Below are 22,634 nucleotides of genomic sequence, written 5' to 3' on the forward strand. Positions count from 1 at the left end.
GTGCAGCCCAACATGTCCTGGCAGGGGCTGGCGCGGCCTGTCCTGGTGCAGCCCAGCACGGCCCAGCCCGCATTCCCCGCCCCCCGCAGAACTACACGTCCCAGCATGCCGCGCGCCGCCGGGAGGGGCCACTTCCGCCCAGCGCTTGTCGTGCGTCGCCGCCGCCGAGGCCGAGGTCGGAGCCGCCGTTGAGGCCGCCGCCGCCGCCCTCCTCCCTCCCTCCTTCCCTCCCGCCGCGCCCCGCGGCCCCGCGCCCGCCATGTCGGCCCAGGCGCAGATGCGGGCCCTGCTGGACCAGCTGATGGGCACGGCCCGGGACGGTGAGTAGGGGCGGGCGGGGCCTGCAGGAACCGCGGCCTGGCGGCCGAGTGGGGCCCGGTCCGCCTCCGCCCGCGGCCCTCGGGCCGGCGTCGGGGCTGGGGGCCGCGGGGGGGGTGGCCGCCTCGCCCCGCCCCGCCCTGCCCGCCGTGCCCGTCGGGTCGCAGCGGTAGGTAGGTGCCCCGCCGTGCGGAGCGCTGCGGTTCGTATCGCCCGAGCGCTCCGATCCGCCTCGTAGCGGGGCTGCTCAGGTCCTTTGCACTTTGTTTCGTAAGTGAATAAGTGCCTTTCTCTCTTTTCGTGTATTGAGTTGCTGTTGAATTGCTTCCCATATATTTTATTTCATACAAACTGAACAATTGTGGCCCCTCTATTTTATTTATAAAGGTTCAGTGTATCTTTGCCTGCCTACATCAATCTGCAAGGGAGTTGCAGAAAAGCCTCATGTTCATCGAGCCGTGAGTCACAACCAATTTTTAAAGCTGTTATAACAAAAAAAAAAAAAGAAAAAAAAAAACCCAAAAAAAGTGTTTGCTTTTTTTTTTTTTTTTTTTTCCCTCCCCACCAGTAACTTTAAAAGTGTAGTTTAGAAAGAAAGAAAGAAAAACCATTTTCAGTAGACACAATTCCTGGATGCTTGCAAACCCTATTCCTATTGAGTACTACACACCTGTGTCGTATACACAGCTTAGCTTTAAAACTGTCACATACCATTACCACTTTGCCTTTACTTTTATGTATCGTTCCCCTGACTTCCTTACTGCAGGTGTGGGCAAGAAAGCTTTTCCTTTAAAACTTTTCAACAGTGGGCATAAAATTCTGCAGCTGAGGTCTTGAAGAATGCAGATGGGTATAGTATATGTTGGAGCTCGCAGTGTGTATTGACTAACTTTGTTTCTTTTTTATTTTTTATTTTCTTTTTTGCTTTTCTGATACTGTCTTGTTGAAGTGGCTCCTGAGTGTAAAATGTCTCCTGAGGGCGGGAGGAGGGTGGGAAGTGCGCTTCGTGCTCCGGGCCGAGACCTACGAGATGCAGCATTTCACGGCCTTGGAAAACACACTGCAGACTTGGTATTGAGACCAAATGGACTGATGTCTTAATCATCAGATTAACAAGTAGCAGTTGCCTATAAAAAGAAAACAAACGAACAGTCAAACCCAACTGCCCAGCACAGCCTTATTTTGTGATTCGTGGCCCTCTGCTAGCTTGGGTTTCAGTATCTCCTGCCCCTTCATTATGGCAAAACAAAAGGGGGGATAAAACAACCAAAAGCGTTGGCTCTGAGCCAGACTGTCTGTCTCCTTTTCCTCTTTGGGCTGTGCAGTCTCTTTATATGGATGACAGGCCTTGGACATTATTTGGCTCGCCAACACTGTGTTTAACATGGTGTACGATGAATAAATGCTAAAATGGCATTTGCTGCCAACTACAAGTTTTCCAGAATATCCTGTCACCCTCCAAGTAATCCTGGGGAGCAGGAACACCAAGTATTTTAATCTGCATATTGAGGTGAAGTGATCATACCGACATTTCTGTTCTCCTGTCAGTGTTCTAATGTCTCCTTATTTAAAACCACAAATGAATTTCAGGAGATGAAACCAGGCAAAGGGTGAAGTTTACAGACGATCGTGTCTGCAAGAGCCACCTCCTGGATTGCTGTCCTCATGATATCCTGGCAGGAACAGTAAGTATTCCTCTGGAATAAGGAATTCTGGTAAGGCAGAAGTTGGCACAGCTCTTCAGGGCTTCTCTGTGCCACCCAAAGTACCTTCTAGCAGATGCAGCCTGGGAAATGTCAGACTTCCCTTGCCATTGGAACAGCCAGCCATTTTCATCTCAGGTTCCATACTGTCTTTGGAACCATTACAGTCAGGTGTACTCTGAATTCATCCACACTGCTTTTTCTATCACAGCTGATGTGAAGTTGCAAGCTTATTTCTGTTTTGACAGCTTGTGGTAATTAGGATGTGAAGCTCGTCCTGTGGGGGTCGTGGGATCGGAGCCTAGGGGAGCCAGCCTGCTGTCCTGGGTGCTGCAGTGCGCTGCATCTTCAGCTTGGCAAACCTCACGAGCTGCAATAACCCTCAATCCTCAGAGCTTTTCAGTCTCCTTTTGTAAAGCAGGTGATATTCTCCCAGTGGAATTTCAGCTTTTTCATCATAAAGGGTTGGCATATAATGGCGGGTTACAGCTCAGGCCAGCTTTGTCTTTATTTTGTTGGTGTGAGAGGTATGTTGCTCTGCCTGACTGCTTTCAAACAGCTGGAACAGTTTCCTTCACTGGTGCCCTCTGGGGATACAGCTGGCCACGTTTCAGAGGCTTGGCTCAGATGTTCTCTGTGAGAGCAGAAGGTGATGTGGTAACAACAAGATGTTGTGCAGTAAGAATCCGATTCAGTGCCCGGATGAAAGATGCAATCCAGCTTTCAAAAGAAAAGAATGTAGGACTTTGGTAATTATTGCATTGCTTAATTGCAGGATGGAGATGAATAACACTGTTTGTCTCTAAATGCTGTGACGTTTCATGTTGTCCATCCACTTAACCAGGTTTTTATTTTTAACTGCAGTCCTTGTTTATAGCCCTTTATTGTGTCATTTCACGAGCTGGGTTTGACACGTGGGTTCCCAGCAGAGGGAAGGGCTGGTATTACACTGCTGTGGTGGCAGGGTGGCACGGCAGTGCTGCCAGGGAGAGCTTTACCAAGCACTGCCTTGGCTCTGAGCAGGCAGACTTCACTTCTAAATGGCTGTTGCTGCCATTTAGGGTAAGTCTGGAAGAATGGAACGCAAATCTTTGTGTTTTCAAAGCGTCCTAAGGGATGCAGGGCCAAATTTGGAAGCTCAGGTGTATTTTCTATCGCTGCATCAGTTTCCGTGTCACCTCACTTCTGCTTCAGATTTTCAAAGCTTCTGAGATCACTTCTGCTCATTCTTCCATTCTTCGTGTGAACCAAGGTGGGTTAGGGTAGAGTTTTTTGAACGTGAGACTCTTAGCAGGTTTTTGGAGCCTAGGTGTGGTTTGAAGACGTGTGGTGCCTTCTGCTCTTCCAGCATTTTTCCAGCAGAAAGCTGATGGTGATTTGAAGGGGTTGAACGAAGCAGTGTGAGGGACTGTTTGCAGCTGGTGATGAGGCACGGAGGAAGCCTGGGGTTTGAAGTGTGTTCTGAATGTCCTGGGTTGGAGAAGCACCCAGGAGCAAGGAGGACTGCTGCTACACACGTGTTCTCGTGGATCACCCAAATGATGTTGTGGTGGCCTTGAAGTGGTTGAGGAGCTCTGTGCACCACTAACAGTAGATTCTTGGGAGTGAGAAAATGCATTGGTGCCACAGGTCTGTATGGAGAGAACAAGCCAGGTCTGGAACAGGATCAGCAGTTCAGCTGTCAGTGCTGCCAGCACAGAATGAATCACGCAGGCTTTCATTGTGCGTCCAGACAGGTCTACTGGCATCTTATGGTGCTCTGGTAATGAAGGAGCTGATGGGTGAATCAGCCTTAACTGAATGGGGTGACATCCATCTCTGGATGTGTGTTATTGAAAAAGTCAGGACCTTGGAGCTCCTTGGCAACTTCCAGCAGATGTTCTGAGCTTTCTGGTAACAATTGCGGTGCATCCTTTCTCCTGAAGGCATTGTTACTGCTGCATCCTTCGTGTATGCAGCTGTTTCTTAGTGGGAGGCTGGTTGGAGATGAGCAGGGAACTGGATCTGGTCAGTAGCAGTGCTCAGTGAGATACCATCACATCCCCCTCACTGACCTTCAGGTGTAGGGTAGGAAAAACCCAGATTTTGGGGAACATTCTGGAATGTTCCTGACAGCTGCAGAAGATGCATTTGCTTTGTTCAAGTGGGCCAGTGTGCCTGGGGGTGAGGGCTGTAGTGTTATTTGGCATATTCTTGTGATTACTGCTATTTTTTTTCCATCTGAACTTTTCATTACCCTGGTTTTCTTTTTGGTCTCCATGGGAAAGAAGGACAATTCCTGGGAGAATGCAAGTTGGTGTTTCTTGTAGCCAGGTGCCAGGAGAGACTTGGTGTGGAGGTGGTTAGTGGCCTGCAGGGAGCTTTGCAGGGAGCAGTAGGTGCTTTGCTGCTTGTGGAAGTACTGCAGCACATTCTGTGATTTCTGTCTCTGCTGATGAGTGGACGGATGAGCCCAGAAGCTGTGCAGGTAGAACAGTACTTGGAAATTGTATTCAAGGAAGTTACTGTGTCCCCCAGCGGGAGGTGAGAGAGCTGAAACCTGTAGGTTGCAGGATTACTTTGTGAGTATCTGTGCTCCTGTTTTTTTGGCTGGGCAAATCACTAGAGCCATGATTACATCTGAGGAATGTTCCTCATGGAAGGAGACTGGTGAATTAACAGTTTAGCAGTGGTACTCAGAGGAGACCTCAGGAAGTGGGTTGTGCAGCAAACACAAGGGGGATTTGTTACCACTGACATCTGAACACGTTTGGTCTGTGTCTGAGTGGGGAGTTAAGGCTTTACTCAGGCTCTACCATCTTAAGTATCTGTGCCACAGACCAACCATGGGTATTGATTGGAGCAAGTCACAGCCCCTGCTAGAAAGTCTGAGTATTTGGTGCCAGGCCTCCCTGGTGAGACAAGAGGAGTCTTTGAAACAGAAAGGCTAGTAGTGATCTCACCTGAGGTGAGCGATCCATGAGGAAATCTCCGTGCATAGAGATCACGTCGAAGGATTTGAAGGAAGACTTGAGGTTTGTATGCCAATGAAACCTGGGCGTTTTCCCTGGCAGAAGAGACTGAGAGACTTGCTGCCTTTTAGCAAAGAGTGAGAGGAATACAGAACACGGTGGCTCTGCTGAAGCCTTCTGCTGGAGCCCCTTCTCTGAAGTGGAGTGAGTGGCTCAGCTTGCCAGGAGAGTTCACAGGAGATAACCTATGATCTGTAACAATCCTGTGGAGCGTTGCTCTTTCTCCCTATATTGTAAAGAGATTGCGGTAGAATAACGATAAAAATAAAAAAATTAACTCGTGTAATGCTCTGATGCTTACTAAGTTTTTCTTATGGTAAAAATTCCAGTAGCTCTTCAGCATTTCTTCAAGAGTTTTGCCTGAAGATGAACGTTATTAAGCTCTAAAAGTACTGGAACAACTGTTTTTTGTAGGCATTAAATACCCACCATTAGAGCTCACAATGCTGTTCCTGAATGCAGGATCTGAGCCTGCTGTCAGTGCCTCCTGTTTTTGGTAAATGTGAGTGAAATGAGTGAGATTAAATAGTGACAAGTCATCTTGAATTATGAAAGGAGTTAACAATGCAGATAACTGCTGAAAACCCAAGCATTACCTGGTGGAGCTTTGATGGCTTTGCTTCATTCTCAGCATGTCCATTGCTGCTGTTGGAACGCACTGCTTCATAACCTGTCCTTGGCAATCCCCAGCTTTGCTTTGGGGTGATGCTGGTGGGTTCTGTGCTGATCCCAGTGGAGCTGTATTTAGCTTTTCCTGCAGTTCTGTCTAGGTTTTTCTCCTTGATGCTGATGGCCAGGAGAGAAGAGGAATGGTGCTGGGATGTTCCTTGTGAGCCGGCACGTACCCTGCTGCTTGTGCTGCTGCCTGTGGCCCACACTCAGGCCTTTTGTTGTTTTGACTTTCAGAAATGGTGTGCTCTTTTCTATTTTAAGAATAGAGGAATGTTCTCCTTTACATATTGATAGCATACAAATGCAATTTCCACATTTTGAGAGCATAATTCAGTTACTTGGCCATTAGCTACTAGAGTTGGGAAACCAACCAGATTTAAATAGCATTATCTGCAATGGAAGTGAATAGCAGCGTGCAAGTCAGGGTTTTCCAGGAAAGGAGATGCTCTCGTGGAGTCTGTCATTAGATAGAGACATCAAAATGACCTGATGCAGAGAAATCAGCATTGAACTGGTGGGTTTAAAGTCCCAGCAGTAGCTGAAAGCAGGAAGGGCTAACTGCAGAGTTAGGATCTGCTGCATCTGAGCATGGCACTGTGCTTTCCTACTGGCCGTACCCCTGCTTACTGTAAATCCCCTTGCCCTTGCTAGGAGGCATCCCATCTGTGTTCTATGGTTTGCTGTCTTTCAGTATGCCATCAAGGCTCTTTCTGATACAGATACACTCTTCTGTGTGAGCTTTAAACCTAAGGCACACAGCTGTGTGTTTGCTGTGTTGTAGCTTCTAAAAAGGAGGTGTTTGTATTTGGTGTCTGTTGAAGGAGCTCCTGCTGTAGCTTGCTGTGCCTTCCCAGCTCCGTCCCAGCAATTTCCAAGGCCATGCTGTGACCTGAAGCAGGAGTGGGTCTGGACTTGAAGTATTTGAGGTACTTTGATATTGTTGGAAGGATTCCTAGAGAAGTGGTTCTAGCAAACGTGATTCTTCTGGCTAGTTCTGTTACTGATAGGTTAAGAAGAAGCTCTTCTTCCCAAAGAAGTTTTATTTTGATATGATAAACTTGTCAAGAGTTAGATATTTTCAGCTCATTGCCATAATGGAGTTTTCTTACATATATTTTCCTTTTAAACAGAGAATGGACCTGGGAGAGTGCACAAAGATCCATGACTTGGCACTGAGAGCAGATTATGAGATTGCAAGTAAAGAGAGAGATCTGTTTTTTGAGCTGGATGTAAGTATGGGGGTGTTTTGTTTGGTTTTGTTGGTTTTTATGGAAACTGCCTCTTGAAATCATTGGCTGACCCATAGAACTGGGTGTTCTATTGTGGGTGTTTCAGCTAATCACGTTATTTGATGTGGCAAAAATGTCCTGCCCCTTCCCAAACATCATCTTGATGCTGACTTTAAATTGCAAAATTAATTCTGACTCTTGTAACCAAACCAGTGCAGCTAGCTGGGAGGCTCTTTGGGCATTCCTTGCATCACAGAATCACACAGAATCACAGAATTGTAGGGGTTGGAAAGGACCTCCAGAGATCCCACACCTGCTGCTCTGTAGCAGGTCATTGTAACCTGGTGGCCTGTCCCAGCAGGAGAACGAATGTTACAAGCTTTTGCTCAGTCGTTTTGCTTTTGGCCACGTTTAGCTTTCTGTGGTGAAACAAATCAAGTGGAAGAACATTTTGCCTTCTCGTTTCATGCAATGCTTTTTATGCTTGCATCTGTTGCTCACCCACTGGAAGTTGCAGTGCAGAGCTGTACATGACAGACTTAGGGGCAGGGATCGAATTTTACTTCTGCAGAGCATCCTTTGTGCCCATTTTTGAGGTTGGCTGTGCACTGTGTCGTTGTGGATTGCACCCCTAGCTGCTGGCTGTCGCTCTGGCACAGAGCATGTGGACTGACAGTTGTTTGAACGTGCAGGCTATGGATCACCTGGAGTCCTTCATTGCCGAGTGTGACAGGAGAACAGAACTGGCCAAAAAGCGCCTGGCTGAGACACAGGAAGAGATCAGTGCTGAAGTGTCTGCCAAGGTATGGTCCTCTCCTTTAGCCTTTGTTCTGAAAGTCTGTGCAAGAGCACTGATGTTCTGCTGTTGCTCGATTCTGGAAGTTACGCTCAATAAAGACTTTGTGCATTTGAGCCATCACCTTCAAATGCTGCTCTGGCTGTTCTTGTGATAAACTTCTTGGTTCCAAGGGCAATAGTAAGATAAAATATCAACTCTAAAATATATTGCTTAATTGTGGCTATGATATATATATATAGGTTTTCCCTCCTATTCAGTGTTCGTGTGGCAGCTTAAAATAGTAAATCCATCTTGTAATCATCGTCTTTCCATGTAGCAAATGGTCCTGTGGTTTCCTCTTTGGGAACTTCTTTCAGTGGGACAACACAAAACATTTCTGAAGCTGGATTTGTTGTGTCTCCTGTCCTGTAAGCCAGGAATGTGCCACTGTTTGCAGCAGAGCTGCTGATGTCCTGTCCATGTATATTTTCTCCCTTCGCTGTCTGTGACTGCGCTGCCTGTACTGGGCACACCAGTCCTTTTTTGTTGAGACTTCTGAAGTTTTGTGGTCTTCTATAACAACAGCTTACACAAAACAGTAGGTGTTTTTAGTTTTCTAAGGGAAAAAGGAGAAGTTGCCCTGCAGTCTTTTGCAAGATTTTTTTCTCTGTTTTGTAAAGAAACGAAACAAAAAACAACTGTTTTCTTTAGGCAGAGAAGGTGCACGAACTGAACGAAGACATTGGAAAACTCCTAGCTAAAGCTGAACAGCTGGGAGCTGAAGGGAATGTTGATGAGTCTCAGAAGATCCTGATGGAAGTGGAAAAAGTCCGAGCAAAAAAGAAAGAGGCAGAGGTATGGCCTTGTCCAATGATGTGTAGTAGGTGATTGAGTTGGGCTGAGTCCGTGACAGACACCGGGGTGGTTCCTACCTCGTTTTCTATTTCACTAGCACCTCCTCTTTCAGTGCCAGCAATGTATCAGCAAGCAGCTGGCAGGGTAGTGTGATAAGTGAAGAAAAGCTTTGTAGAAACTCTTATCTGGTGAAGAGAGATGACTGGGGAGGTGGCAGTTCTGAAATACCTGGTCGGTGCTCAGTTACCTGCAGGGATAGAATGTCAGGTTAGCTGTGCTCACGGTGTTTTGCATGGTACCTCCTTTGTATTGAGGGTGCTTTTAATGATCCTTGAAAGCATCAGGGCAGTTCTTTGCAGGACTTTCCCTGGAGGTCACAATTGACACTTGCCTGTTATTTTTGTTGTTGTTTTTTGTCTCCCTTCAGGAAGAATACCGAAATTCAATGCCTGCATCCAGCTTCCAACAGCAAAAGCTGCGTGTGTGTGAAGTCTGTTCAGCATATCTTGGTCTCCATGACAATGACCGGCGTCTTGCTGACCACTTTGGAGGCAAATTACACTTGGGTTTCATTCAGATTCGTGAGAAACTGGATCAGCTGAGGGTAATCTTGTCTGTTTTAAACCTTCTCCTTGTAGTTCTGAAGGTATTCAGTACATACAGTAAGTTCATACAGAATTCTTTGCAGAATGCTTATATAAGCCCAGAAGTTTCTGATGTCAGAACCCCTGAAACTTCAAATGCTTAGTCCTATCTTGGGTTCTGTTCTGCAGTTTCTGTGTAATGGAAAAACTTCAATTAGAATTAGACCACTGCTGTAATTCCTTCCTTGCATATGACTGCACCAATGGTCTTTTCCATTGGTTTGGCTGAAATTTGTCACCCTTTGCTTCATTTCTGTCTATCGGAGGGCACTTTGGTTTCCTTCAGTGAAGTGCTTTAACTGGAGTTTCATACAGTGCTGTCAGTGATTAAGGTCTGCAGCAGCTGAAGTGTTGAAGTTTTCTGGAAGGGTTTGTAATGGAATTGCTCTGTTGGCCATGCTTGCAAACTGGAACCCTTCACCTCCTTGAGTAAGAGTTGTGGTTCCTGTGCAGTTTTTGTTTGTGTTGAGGTCAGTGCCTTCACTGATCATTGACACTGGGCTACTGCACTGTTCTGTTGTGTGCTTTCTAAGTGTGGTGGGACAGCCCCTAGGCTCACAGCATGCAGACTCATTTCTTACAGCACAGGTGCCCAAAACAGGTGCGTGGAGTGACGTTTCTTGTGCCAGTGTTTGTCAGTGAAGTTGACAGTGAACCTTGATAAAGATCTTGGCTAGCACAAAGAATGCAGTGAAACTGTTCTTTATCTTACTGCCTGAGTAAGCTCCCTGCAGATGTGTCTGACATGCTACTTATACTGAGGTATGATGTGAACTTTTTTTTCTAGAAAACAGTGGCAGAAAAGCAAGAGAAGAGAAACCAGGATCGTTTGAGGCGGAGAGAAGAGAGGGAACGAGAGGAGAGGATGGGCAGGCGGTGAGTGAAAGCTGGCAACTGTTTTGTGAAGCTGGTTTTGAAATAATCAGATTTCTTACTGCAGGAAATCAGCAGCTGTTGCTGCATCAGCTGTTGGATGTGCTGTGGATGCTGTGTGGGCACCTTGGCATTCAATTAAAAATAATGCACAAAATCCCCGCATCAGAGTAATTGTAACCTCCTCTGTCTGAAAACAGAAGCTCAGAAGAGACTTCAGGCTTTTATTGGTCTCGTCCCTGTCTCTTTGGAGTCTGGATGAAGTGACTTCACTGAGTGCACCCAAATGGGAAGACTTAACATGAATGCTCAAATAGCTCTACTAATACCAGAATTCCTGGGACAGCCTTCCTTGGTTCGAGGCTAGGAGGTGACAACAGAGTGAAGCCAGTATCTGTGAGCCAGATGGGAAGCTGCCTGTCTTATTCAGAAAGTTTTCTACAGTAACAGCAAGGCACTTCTGGCACAGTTTTGGAGAACACTTCCCAGGACATCCTCAAGCTGTTCTGCTCAGAGGAATCCCAAGGAGTGGCTGTTTCTGATGTTCATTGCCACGTGTGTCACTTTCTGCTCACGTGTGTATAATCCTTGAGCTGTGGGACTGTGTAGCAATTGGACAGATCAGTGGGATGGGAAAAGGTGTTTCACCAGAGATGCAGTGACCAAAGGATCAGCACAATAGAAAGGTGCTATAAGAGAAGAAGATTGCTTACTTGTATCAGAAGATTCCAGGTTCACAGAGGAAAACTCCACCAAGGAGGGCTTTCCATAAAGAGATCCTTCCTCAGAGGCAGTCAGCTTTTAAATAAGGTCTAAGAGAGGTGCAGCCAGGCTCCAGCCCTTCCCATCACACAGCTGAATTGCCTTCACCTGTGCTCCCTGGGCTGACTGGCCCTTTCCCCAGGTGCTTGATCAGTGGTTCAGGCACATTCCCATACAGAGTGGCTGCAGTGTTGGTATTCTCATGACAAGCCTCCTTCCAGCTAAACTGGAAAAACAAATTCTTCCGTGTGCGTGAGTGACTGAGTTAAACAGCGTGGTGTGAAGAGGGTGGTTGTTTGCCCTGGTCATGCAAAGGAAGTGGCTGAGTAGGAAGGAGTGCTGTTCTTCTTGTTACAGCACTTCCCCAGTCACGTGCTATGTTTCTCCTCACAGTCTTGTCCTTTGTGAATCTAAAGAGCCACTTTGCTGTCTGTGGAAAGCTCTTTTTCGATGTCAGCTGAAGAGTATTTCAGCCATCTGGCTGCAAGGTGCGTGGGATGCATGACCACAGTGTGCCCCTGGATATACATTTCTGGAAATGCTTGCAAACAAGTACCAGAACTGAGGCAGCTTGGCTTCCTGTGGTCTGTGGCTTAGTGGTTTCAGTGATTTGTGAAGGTATGAGCCCCAAATTGTTGTGCATTCTCCAGTTAGTGTGTTTTATAAAGGTTCCCTCTTGCTGTGGGTTGCCTGGTGTCAGAGCAAGAACTGTGTTGAGTTGGCCTGGGGTCGGAGTTCTTGCTGGTTTGGTATTTTGCACTAGTTAAAGATTGTGGCCTGCCTTTGCCCTCACTCTGTATGGAGGCACCTCTGTGCTCTTCTATTCAGATGCTAAAGAAAACCACATTGTGGAGCCAGGAGTGACATATAGAGGAGGTCAGTTTTCTTCTCTGAAATGAGAACTTGACCCAAAGAAGGAAAACAGTTTTCCCAGTGGATGCTGGGACGAGAGCTCAGGTTTCTTGATTTCTAAGTACCCACTGCTCTGGGTGCTGCGCGTTGCCATGCTTACAGGGGTGTTTCTCCATCAAAAACACATCAGTGACTTCAACTGACTTAAGCTCTGCTTGAGAAGCAGTCTCTTGACACTTAAAGAACCACTTAAAAAATGATCCTTCGTAACTCTGACTGCCACATCTTCATGTGCAGCATCTCTGTGCTGATATCCAGTAAGGGGAACAATGCCACCTGACTCTGAGAAGTCTTGGTGACTTACAGGCACTGTGTCATGCCACGGAAGCCTGTAGACGGGCTTGCAAAGCCATAACTTAATTCATCTGTCAAATGAGCTGATTTCCATAAAGAAATGAGTGAACTGGGTTGTCACCCATAGTGGCAAATAAAGACAGTCCTGTGTCATTTGGTGTTGCTGGTGACTCAGTGATCTCTTCAGACTGTAATTATCTGGGAAGCTGGCATGCTGTTAAGCTGAGCGTGCCGTGGAGATGTGAGAATGAATGAGGCCTGGATGATTCTTCTCAATTTGATTTATATAATCTGGGGTGAAGAATTTCCAGTCTATCTCTGCTACTGTTCAGTAACAGTTATTCACATTTGCTTCCTCTTTTTCTTTTCTTTTCTTTCCAGCTCATCTTTCCTAAGCAGGAAAAAAATAACTGATGGAAATTTCCACTGATTGTTAAATCCTTGTGATCAGAGAGAAAACACTGCATTTTTCCTTTATTAAAACCATTTCTTTTTTTAAATGTGCAGCCACCTCAAAGGAACCAAAATGAGAACACTGTTCAGTGCCTATCCCACACTGGCTGGAGAGTGGCACTTTTTCATGACAGTGTTCATCTAGCTGATGTTAGACCACGGAGGGTAAATTTGAAGTTAGAAAGGTGCATTGTAATACTGTATTAACAGAGTGGGTGTGGATGGTAGATCTTTCCTGCTTCACAGAAAGCTCTTTGTGGAGTCAACAAGCTGTCCCAACGAGCTCTGCTGGGACTGGTGCTTCTGTCCTGTTCTTTGCTTTTTTGACAAGTCTGTGACACAACCTTCCCCTGTCCTCCTCCCCTCTGCAACTGAAGCTGATGTTTTTAGGCTTTTTGGCAAGCTTTTTAAACTGACATCTTAATTACTGTGTTAGTGTTGCTCCCTTTGAGAACTGCAGGGGTGAATGGGTTGTTTGTTGGGGGAAAGAAACATAAAAACCTGCCATACCTTCTCTCACTTAACTGTCTTCTTCCTTCTAGGTCTGGATCGAGGAATAGAGATCGTCGAAGGTGAGTGTGAAGTGCTCCCAAATGCCTGTTTGTGTTTTTATGTAGTTACTGAGGACTTGTAAATGGAGTTGGTGCTGTGCCTCAGTCTTCTCGTTGTGCTCCCTGAAAGAAATGGGAGCTTCTGCTTGGGCCCTTCTGCAGTACTGTGCAGCTGAATGTCAGCAGCTGAGCTGCAAGGCAGGAGTGGGCTGCCCAGCCAGAGAAAGGGAGCTGTGCTCTGCACTGCCGGCCTAAGAATGCTCTCAATGTCTTTGCCAATAAATGTCTCACATGCTTTGATAGTTCTAAAGTATGAAATGTACCTGTTAGTATAATACCTCAGGTGTAAAAATACAGAGATGTGTTACTAAAGCTCCCATCTCTGTGAAGAGCTTGCCTTGATGGTGTGACAACATTCTATAAGTGATTGTGTACCTGGATCTCCTCTACTGTTTTACATAGATGTTGGCACCCTTTATTTGGTTTCTAGAGCAGATGGAAGCAAACCTGCTTTGAAAGTGCAGTGTTTTCACATGGGGGATGCTCTCTTTGGCAGGCTGCCGTAGAGGTTATGGCAGTTTCACATATGACTGACTGCTTCAGCCTAAGCGAGGCCTGTGTCACAGTTGGTAAGCTGTGCTCTGGGCATCAACATATCAGCAGCAGGAGTGATTTTTTCATAAGCTTCCCAGCGACTTGAATTGACCCTTTGGGGTCCTGTTGGTAGCGTGAGGCCAGCGATGAGCCTCTTCGCCCTGCTGGTGATTTGCCTTCTGTGTTGGCAGGGAAGGGGGCGGGGGCCGATGCTCTGGATTCCTGTTAGTCTGGAAGGTCTGAGAGGTGGGCACGGGGTTGCAGACCCAGCGCACTGGCCTGTCTCTTGAATCTGAGGCAGTCTGTGCCCTCTGCAGATCCCGGTCTCGGGACAGGAGGCGAAGGCGCTCGAGGTCGGCGTCCCGTGAGCGGCGGAAGTCCCGCTCCAGGTCCCGCGACCGACACAGGCGCCACCGGAGCCGCTCCCGCAGCCACAGCAGAGGCCACCGCCGGGGCTCCAGAGACAGGAGTTCCAAACACAAGTACGTATTCCTCACGTGAGTGCCTCTGAAAAGGGGAGTCCCCGACGTAGGTGAGCCTCCTCTGATCCCTTAGAGTGGGTGGAACTACCACCACTTTCTCAAGCTGGGAGCTACAGTGTCCTGTACTGGGTCCTGAGCCAAAGCAGTGTTTCCCAGGGGCAGTTTGTAGATGCTTTGATATGTTTATGGTCTTAAACTGAGACAGGGAAGGTTTAGGTTGGATATGAGGAGGAAGTTTTTCGCTCAGAGGGTGGTGAGGCACTGAAACAGGTTGCCCAAGGAGGCTGTGGATGCCCCAGCCCTGCAGGCATTCAAGGCCAGGCTGGATGTGGCTCTGGGCAGCCTGGGCTGCTGGTTGGCGACCTGCACACAGCAGTTCCAACCCTGGAATTGGATGAGCATTGTAGTCCTTTTCAACCCAGGCCATTCTATGATTCTGTGAGAGCAGTAACTGTACAGTCAGGTCCGAGCTTAAGAGCAGAGTCTAGGAGTTAGAACTGTCATTCTCTGATCTGCAGTGCTGAGCCTTGAGAAACTGCATAAGCAGCAGCTCAAAGGCCTGCTGGCACACACACAGTCTCCCCAGATGTGTAAAAGCCAAGTAACAGAGGCAGTTTTGGCATTACATTTCTGTGGTTTTCTTCTGCTTCCCAGCTTCTTGCTCTCAGTGGCATGGGGAATAGAAGTGTAGTAGAATGATTTGGGAACTAAGGGAAGTCTTCTGTTAGGGTAATGAGACAGCAGGTTAAGAGACAGTTATTAGAAATTTCTGTTGAGGGGGGAGAAAGACAGCTGTAATGAGGAGTATACCATTCTGCTGTCACCAAAGAGAAATCCTATAGTCTCTCTTCTGAGACTTAGCAAAACACCCACTGTGTTGGAGGAAAGATGAAGCAAGCCTATATATGTAGTTGTATTAGCAAGACTGAAATGAAACATTGCATTTCCCTGCAACCTTTCTAAGCCTGGGGGCAAGTATATAACCAAGTGTTTGCTGAAGTTAGATCTAGCCTTTATTTTAGTGCTGTCAGTTAATAGATGAGTGCTTCAGCAGTGTCTCATCTGATTAGGGACCACCACTAGAATACGCTTCTAGAAACGAACCTACTGTTGTGTATTTTGTCACTTGAGCTAAAGGGTAAGAAGAGGTTTTCAAGACACTTGATGGGAGGGGGATAATGGTCTGAAAAAGATATGTCTGTTAATAACTGTTGGGAGGGGGGGCTGTAAATACTGTTGATACTCCAATGGCTGAGATACTAAAGTCCTTTTTTAAATCTGTCTTGAACATGGAAAAAAAAAGAAAAGAAGTTTGGACAATTAGGAAGTGAGGAAGACCCTGTAATAACTATTACTAAAGAGCAGGTAAGGGATTACTTTGAAAACCTTGAACACATTCAGATCAGCCTGTTGAAGCTGCAGGTGGATTGGCTAGCTGACATATTCCCACAAAATTACTGAGAACTGGGGAGAGGTGAGACAATTTTAAGAAACAAAAAGTGAATGAGAAACCCTAATCCTAATCCCTGAAAGTGTAGCTTCTGTTTTTACTCTGAGAATTCATGAAATGTATGTTCTGGTTCTGCTGGTCTGAAGGCTCACTTGGAGGTCTTAGGGTAAGAGAGCTGTGGGCAACAGGCAGCGTGGGGATGGGAAAAGAGTTGATCAGATGAGACAGGCTTGTGTTGTCTTCTGTCTTGTGCTTAAATGGCACAAATGGTAATGAAAGCGACATGTGATGTGATATAGAGGGCTGTAAGGTTTCAATATAACTGTGCAATAGTTCCAAAGATTAGAATCCGCCTGAGTGGAGGCTGGAATCCATAAGGTACCCACCTGGTCTTTTGCTTATGACTGCAGAGGGACCTGCACACTGAGCTCTAGAAAACAGTGTGCTGTGCAGGATCTCTGAAAGCTCTGCCTAGTTCTGAAGGGCCATGGGCTGCTTGAGACAGCGACGGGCCAGCACCTAGTTGATAAGCTGACTGACTGATGGATTTACAGTTGGCATGAATCATACAGCATAAAAACTTTCTAAAATTGGACCTAGTATGACACCCTCTGCTTCATTCTGAGTGGGCTGACAGCAAAGCGCTGCTGCAAATCTGCAGCTCTCATTTGGGCAGGCTGTAAAAAGATTTGTCCCTGCTGTGGTTTCTGAATAAAAACCTGTGTCATCCTGACTTTGAACCCAGGATGTTAAAGACTGCGCTTGTCAAGATGCAAAGTGACAAAAGCCCAGGACTGAGCCTTTCAAGCCTTTGAATGCAAAGAATACTGTTGGCATTTAAAGCAGTTGAGCAGAAGGCCACTAGCTTAGAGCGTAAGCAAAACACTGTAAAAGACACAAATGATGATGAGAAAAAGATTGGAAGTGCTTTAGTATGGCCCAGTAAACTAAGCAGGGGCGCAGGGAACACCTTGAGGGACTGACAGAGGCTGCACAGTGCAGTCAGTGCTGCAAAACTGTGTTCTCTTACATAAAAGCTTGTAGAGGGGCCAGAGTTTCCATCTTGGGTGGCACTACTCCTGACACTGCAGTACCCAGGCACACTTCTATAAGAAACCTGTTACAGCGTGGCCCCATTAGCAAAGATTTTGCCATTTTTATGTGCATTCTATGTAAATACTTTCTTCTGAAGCATATAGCGATGGTTTACTTTGTACTTCAGATCTTCTAGGGATCGATCTTCAAGAGAGAAGTCACGAGACAGAGAGAGGAAAGAGAAGAGCTCTTCTGAGAGGCGGCACGAGAGCACAAATGGCAAATCTCGTTCCAAGAGATCAGAGGAGAGAGAAGCTGGCGAGATCTGAACTCAAACGATCGGTGTTGCACTGTAAATAGTCCGATAAACATTCTACACAAAGGCTAAATTTCCCATTTATATTTACTGAATACGACTCATCTTTTGTAGTTTGGAATTTTTATTGTTTGGCAGATAGCTGTGAGTTTGTAGAGACACCCAGTCCCGTACTGTTTAACAGGATTTTGTTTTAGTAGGAATCAATAAATCTGACGGCTCGTTTTCAATCCAGGTGGGAGGCTCACGTGCTGTGTTTGTGGTGCTGCGATGAGCAGGGCAGATGGTGCTGTGGTTGGAAACCTGTGCTGTTAACACTTGGGCCCTTTTCATGAGACCTCCCTCCCTCTTTTCACAGTCGGTATTTGAGAACAGCAGTAGCGTTGCTTCTGATTGGATTCATGTCTTTTTCTTTGCTTGTACGTGTTGAATTGAAAAGCTTGCTTTCCTCCTTTCAGTGTTTAGCCACCTCGTTTTTACACCTCCTGAGCAGCGCCTTGCTGTCCCAGGTGCTGTTTGGCCCTCGCGTCCCCCGTCAGCTGTTCGTCTTTGTGCTGGGGACAGAACGACCGGAGCACATTTCTAAGTCTGTTCCCGGTATAACTGGGAAAAGAAAAGAAATTGCGCATATGTAGTGCGCACCGCAGTCAGAAAGCAGCTCGGCGCTGGGCTTTTCTGACTCAGCGCTGCGGAACGGCTGGGGGCAGCGGCTGGGCGCGGGGCTGCGCTGGCTGCGAGCGCACAGCCGGGCGGGACGGGCCGCATCCCGCAGCCGGGGCCTCCCGCCCGCCTTTCTTTCCCAGCAGAGAGGCGGCCCGTAGCCGCGTTACCCGAGCGGTGCGGGGCACAGCGGGCGCTACCGGCTTGGCGCCGCGCCTCCCGCCCCGCCGTGCGCGCTCCTTTCTCTATAAACGCTTCGCTCCCGGGGCCCGCCGTCCCCACTGCGCCGCGGCTCCACTCCGTACCGCACGCCAGGACGACCCGGCGCTCGCCGTGCCGCACTGAACGCGCTGCAGCCCCGCGCCGCGCTCGCCTTAAAGCCGCGTTTGTGCCCCGCCTCCGCCTCAGGGCGGAGGGAGTCCCCGCCCTCCTCAGGGCGCCCGCGGGAGCGCGCTCCGCCCCGTGACGTCACTTCCGGCGGACGCCGTGCGGGGAATGGAGGCGGAAGTGACGGCGGCGGCGGCGGCGGCGCGGTGAGTGCGGAGCGCGGGGCCTCGGGGCCGCGGTGGGGAATGGCGCTGCACGGCGTTCCGGAGCTGCGCGGCGGAACCCGGCGCCCACGGGGGCGGCACCAGGCCGGCTGTCGCTCTCCCGGTGTGCTGTGGGGCTTGGCGGAGCGCGGCTCGGAAGGACCGGTGCCGGCCGCGGTGCCGCGCTCGGCCTTAGCGGGAGGAAGCGGTGAGCGCTGCCCGCACGGCGCTCGGTGCCGCCCGGATCCCCGCCCCAGACCCCCAGCAGAGGGGCGGCCTGGGGAGCTGCAGCTAGAGCTGCTCCCGGTACCCGGCCCTGATCCCGGGCTGGAAGCTGCGTGTCTCCGCGGGGCTGAGCGTGTCTGAGCCGTGTGGGAGCCGTGGGCTTCCGTCTGTGTGTGCTGTAAAACAGGGGGAAAGAAAAATGGATTCAACCCCGAGGGAAGAAACGGGTCTCTACTGGCAATAGCTGATGGTGACAGCAGCAGGTGGAAGAAGGCCATTACTTCATGCCACCACGTGCCTTGCTTATCAGCAACGGGAGGGAACCAGTGGGCAGCAAGGAATGTGTGACCTGTGGGTTAATTGAGATCTGCGGAGTGAGCTCTCAACTTAAAAATGCCCTTTCTTTTTGTCTTTTCAATAAACGTGCATGAAATGACTGCAGTGTGTTCTAAACAGCTTCTGTGCCTGGAGATCTCCCCTAATCTGAAATCTCTGGCAGCTCGGGGATGTTGCTGAGGCTCTGACGCAGGCTGGGAAGCTGCAGTGGGATGGGGCTGACCCCACAGGCTCGCATGGCTCGCAAGGGATCTGCAGCAGTGGGTGAGGGTGGGTGGCTTTGATCCCGGGCTGCTGATAAACTGCTTGTGTTTCTGTTGCTTGGTTATTATTGCTGACGTAACCTGTAATCGGTGTGGCTTTGCAGTGTTGGTGCTGCTTTTCATCAGAGGGTAGATCTCTGTTGGATATAAGGAACTGATCTTTCACAGTGAGGGTGGTGAGGCACTGCAGCAGGTTGCCCAGTGATGTGGTTGATGCCTCATCCCTGGAGGCTTTCAAAGCAAGGCTGGATCAGGCCCTGGGCAACCTGACCTAGCTGTGCTATCCCTGTGTGTTGCAGTGGAGTCAAACCAGATGGCCTTCAGAGGTCCCTTCTAACTCTGGGTTGCAGATGGCATCTTTACAAAGGCCATAAAGATCACAGGAGGTGCCCCAGAGCCAGAAGGGACGGTCAGTTTGTGGCAGCTCTGTGTGCACGCCGGGGCTGTGGCTTTGTCAAGAAAGAGCTGTGGGCTGCAGATGACCCCGCAGGAGCATAAGCTTCAGAGTGCTCTGAGCTTATTCAGAGAGGAAAATCTCAGTCGGGGGAAATCTTCAGTGTTAGTTCCTCTTGGCTGGATGCTGATGTAAGTAGAACTGAACAGAAAGGGCCCAAAAAGTGACGCATTGCCATTGTGGAGCAGCAGGTGACTGCCCAGTGAGCTTGCTGCAGTGCTGCACACATCACACCGCAGTCAGCTGCTAGGAGGCAGCCACAGTGGGGATGTTGCATCTTATGCAGGGCAGTGTTTGCGAGCTGTTTTGTCATCAGGGATTACAGGGTGGGGTTTCAGCTATTTTGGCTGACACAAATTTGAAACAAACAAACAAACCCCCAAAGCAAATGCTGTATTTGTGTTCCTAAAAGGACCGGTCATAATCTGACTCCAGCACTCTGTAAAACATGTGAACACACTGAACGTCAAATCTGGGTATGATGTATTGCTAGAGAATTTCCAGGAAGAAGCATCGTCTTGTGAGATTAGTGCAATTAGGTCTGTGCTTGGGCATTTTATGGGTGGAAAATGAGTTAAACCTTCCATGGCACCAATGCACTTAAATGGCTCCTGTCTCCATACATCCTACTTTGTGCAGTTCTCTGCCCCAGCTGACTGGTAATGATAGTCTGTCCCTTTGGTTTGGCTGCAGCTTGGCACGGGCAGCTTGCTGCACAAGTTGCACTGGTTTAATGCAGATCAAATCTGCAAAGCTGTGCTGTAGAAGAGGAGATTCAGTGCCCCATGAAGGTGAGTTACACGGCAGAACCTGGAAGCACCATTGTTCTGTGGGACAGGAAAGGCGTTTGTTTGGTTCCTCCTCTTGCTGGGCTGCAGGAGCAAACAGCCTTCAGAGCTCAGAGAGTGCCTCACTGGAACTGCTCGTAATTATTTGTAATTATCAGCTATGTCGTGTGCGGTCTGTAATTCTTTCCTTTCCTAGGAAGTCCTTTTCGTGCAGTGTCTCAGGTGAGGCCTCCTGTCCCTGAGCAGAGCCGATGCTGGCCAGCAGACCCAGCACACGCAGCAGTGTTAATGCTGCAGCAGCACGTGATCCTGTTGCTGTGTATTTCGTTGCAAGCTTCTGGGTGCATCAAAGCCCCCAGGGAAGTATTCTGTGCCCTCTACCAATGGGAGACAAAATGTCGGCTGCTAGAGGACAGAAAAGTCACCCGAAACGCACACTATCGTTTTCTGCTTGTCTCCAATTAAACTGATTAGCAGACTGCTTTGTTGCTCAGAGATCAGACTGTTTCATGTGCTGCCAGCACGTACTTTGGCACTGCAGACAGTGGGATTTCTGCATTGTTTGAACCCTCGTGTCATTGTTCTGGCCCTCCATATGCTCTGGCAGGGGAGCGAAGGGCAGTGTTCAGATCCTGAAAGAAGAGAGAAAGGAACTGGTTTAAAGGCACAGAGAGCTTTGTAATCAGGGTCACTGCTGCAATAGAAGGGGAATTGCTGGGGCTGGCAGTATAATTACTACTTTTTTTTTTTTCTTGTTCTCATCCCAGTCTGGATGACAGTGGTGTGGTTTGTGATGCCTCCCAGAAGTGTGCCTTTGGAGTTAAGATGGTGCCCGTTTGGGGCTGGGCAGAGAAGCAGCCCAGTTTCATCGCACGCTGCAGGAAGAGTCACAGGTGCTGGACGCACTCTGCTGCGCCCCAGCAGTTTTCTGGCTTCCTGCCTCATGGGCAGCAGTGTTTTAAGGGCTGCACTCAAGCTGTGACCAGCAGCATCACCGCAGTGCCAAGGAGGGTGAGCTGCTGCTCCCAGCTCAGAGCAGGAAGATCACCTCACCGACTCCTGCCCTCTTCCCCAGCACCACAATGGCAGAAGCTGCTGTTGCTCCCCTCCAGTAAATCATTTGCTCAGCCCATGGCTGTGGCCTCGTACTTTGACCCCACAGATGGGCCGGCTCCCTGCGGTGCCAGCAAATCAATGCTCTGCTCACTGCAGCCACTGCTTTCTCTCCTTCGTTGCTCGTCCTGCCGACTGTGTGCTGCAGCAGGTTGGGATCCGACGGCCTCGACGAGTTCTCTCAGGTGCTGGGAAGGGCAGATGAGGTCTTTGGAGTGAGGGCTCTGGAGGAGGACACAGCTCCTACATTATTGATTTAATTGAATTTGCATGGTGTTGCGCAGCCTGGATTCAATGGCCTGGAGAGAGATCTTGTACTTGATGTGCTGTAGCAGAATAAATGCCAGAGTGCTTGGGTACGAATGCTTCGTAGCTACAGCCCTGAGGGCCCAGTGCATGCAGCAGTTGGCTGGGGGCCTGACCCGGCCATCCCCTCCTGCTGTGCTGAGCTGTTTTTCCCTGCTCCTTTGCTCCTTCCCTGTGCTCCATCCCACTGGGCTCGCTGTCTCTGCCCCTGGATGCCTGTGTGAGCCGCCCTGGTGAGGTGAGGGCTTTTCCTGGGGTCTCTCCTTGCTGCTCTGTTTCCTCCTGGGATCTCTGCAGCCCTACAGCAGTGAGCCCCTCCTTATGGGAGCTGAAAGGCCAAGGGCTCTGCACTCACACCGGTGCTGACTTGAAGTTCCTTTCTGCTGAGGAATCAGTTGTTGAGGTGGCAGATTTGGGCACACGGCTGTCACAGTGCAGTCATGGAAAGTTGGCTGGGTTGTCATGTTTATTTGCTCAGATAGAACTTGTTATAACGTGGTCATGCAGCTTTTTCCAAGGCTGCTGGAATGCGGTGTTTGTTCTTTCTTCTGCTGTTTTTTTTTTTTTAAAGAAGCACTGTCTGAGAGAGGCCTGAAAACTGTCTGGAGTTGTTTCTTATTGTTGTGGGCAATGCTACAGGCTTCTGTAGCCAACGAGGGGCTTTCCCTTTTCCCCTTTTAGAAGATAAATAGCACAGAACCCCTTTGTTGCTGTAACTGCAGCTCCCAGTACTGAGCTGGCAGAGCTTAACAGTTTGCCGTGGAAATCACCAATGGCATTATACGTGCTCCTGAGAGGGCAAGGAGTTCTTTGTCTGCTCATCCTCCTCTGACTTGTATTTGCCATTTCTCATTTACCACGGCCTCTTCTTTTGAGCATTTGGGCTGAGTGCTGTGGGTTCGGGGCTGTGAATTTGGAATTCCAGGCTGCTGCAATAGGGGGCTGGTGGGGTGGGTGAGGATCTGCTTGCTGCAGCCCCTGCCCTTTGCAGGAGTCCAACCCTGTCCTGCAGAGAGTTCTTTTGACT

At 48.8% G+C, this 22,634-nt stretch overlaps 1 protein-coding gene across 2 annotated transcripts; it reads left to right on the top strand.

The window, feature by feature from the left end:
• Positions 1-259: 259 nt before the first annotated feature.
• Positions 260-16,945, top strand: LUC7L (LUC7 like; the record flags this gene model as incomplete). Of its 2 annotated transcripts, none has more annotated exons than XM_079542846.1 (10): positions 260-320; positions 1,909-2,003; positions 6,835-6,933; positions 7,626-7,736; positions 8,423-8,566; positions 8,994-9,170; positions 9,998-10,086; positions 13,047-13,076; positions 13,967-14,131; positions 16,804-16,945. In XM_079542846.1, 10 exons carry the CDS (start codon positions 260-262, stop codon positions 16,943-16,945), a joined length of 1,113 nt encoding a protein of 370 aa, XP_079398972.1. The 2 variants fall into 2 exon arrangements, with proteins under 2 accessions (XP_079398972.1, XP_079398973.1); XM_079542847.1 differs by having other exon boundaries at positions 16,813-16,945.
• Positions 16,946-22,634: the final 5,689 nt, after the last annotated feature.

Source organism: Tetrao urogallus (assembly GCF_951394365.1).
Source record: "Tetrao urogallus genome assembly, chromosome: 15".
NCBI lineage: Eukaryota > Metazoa > Chordata > Aves > Galliformes > Phasianidae > Tetrao > Tetrao urogallus.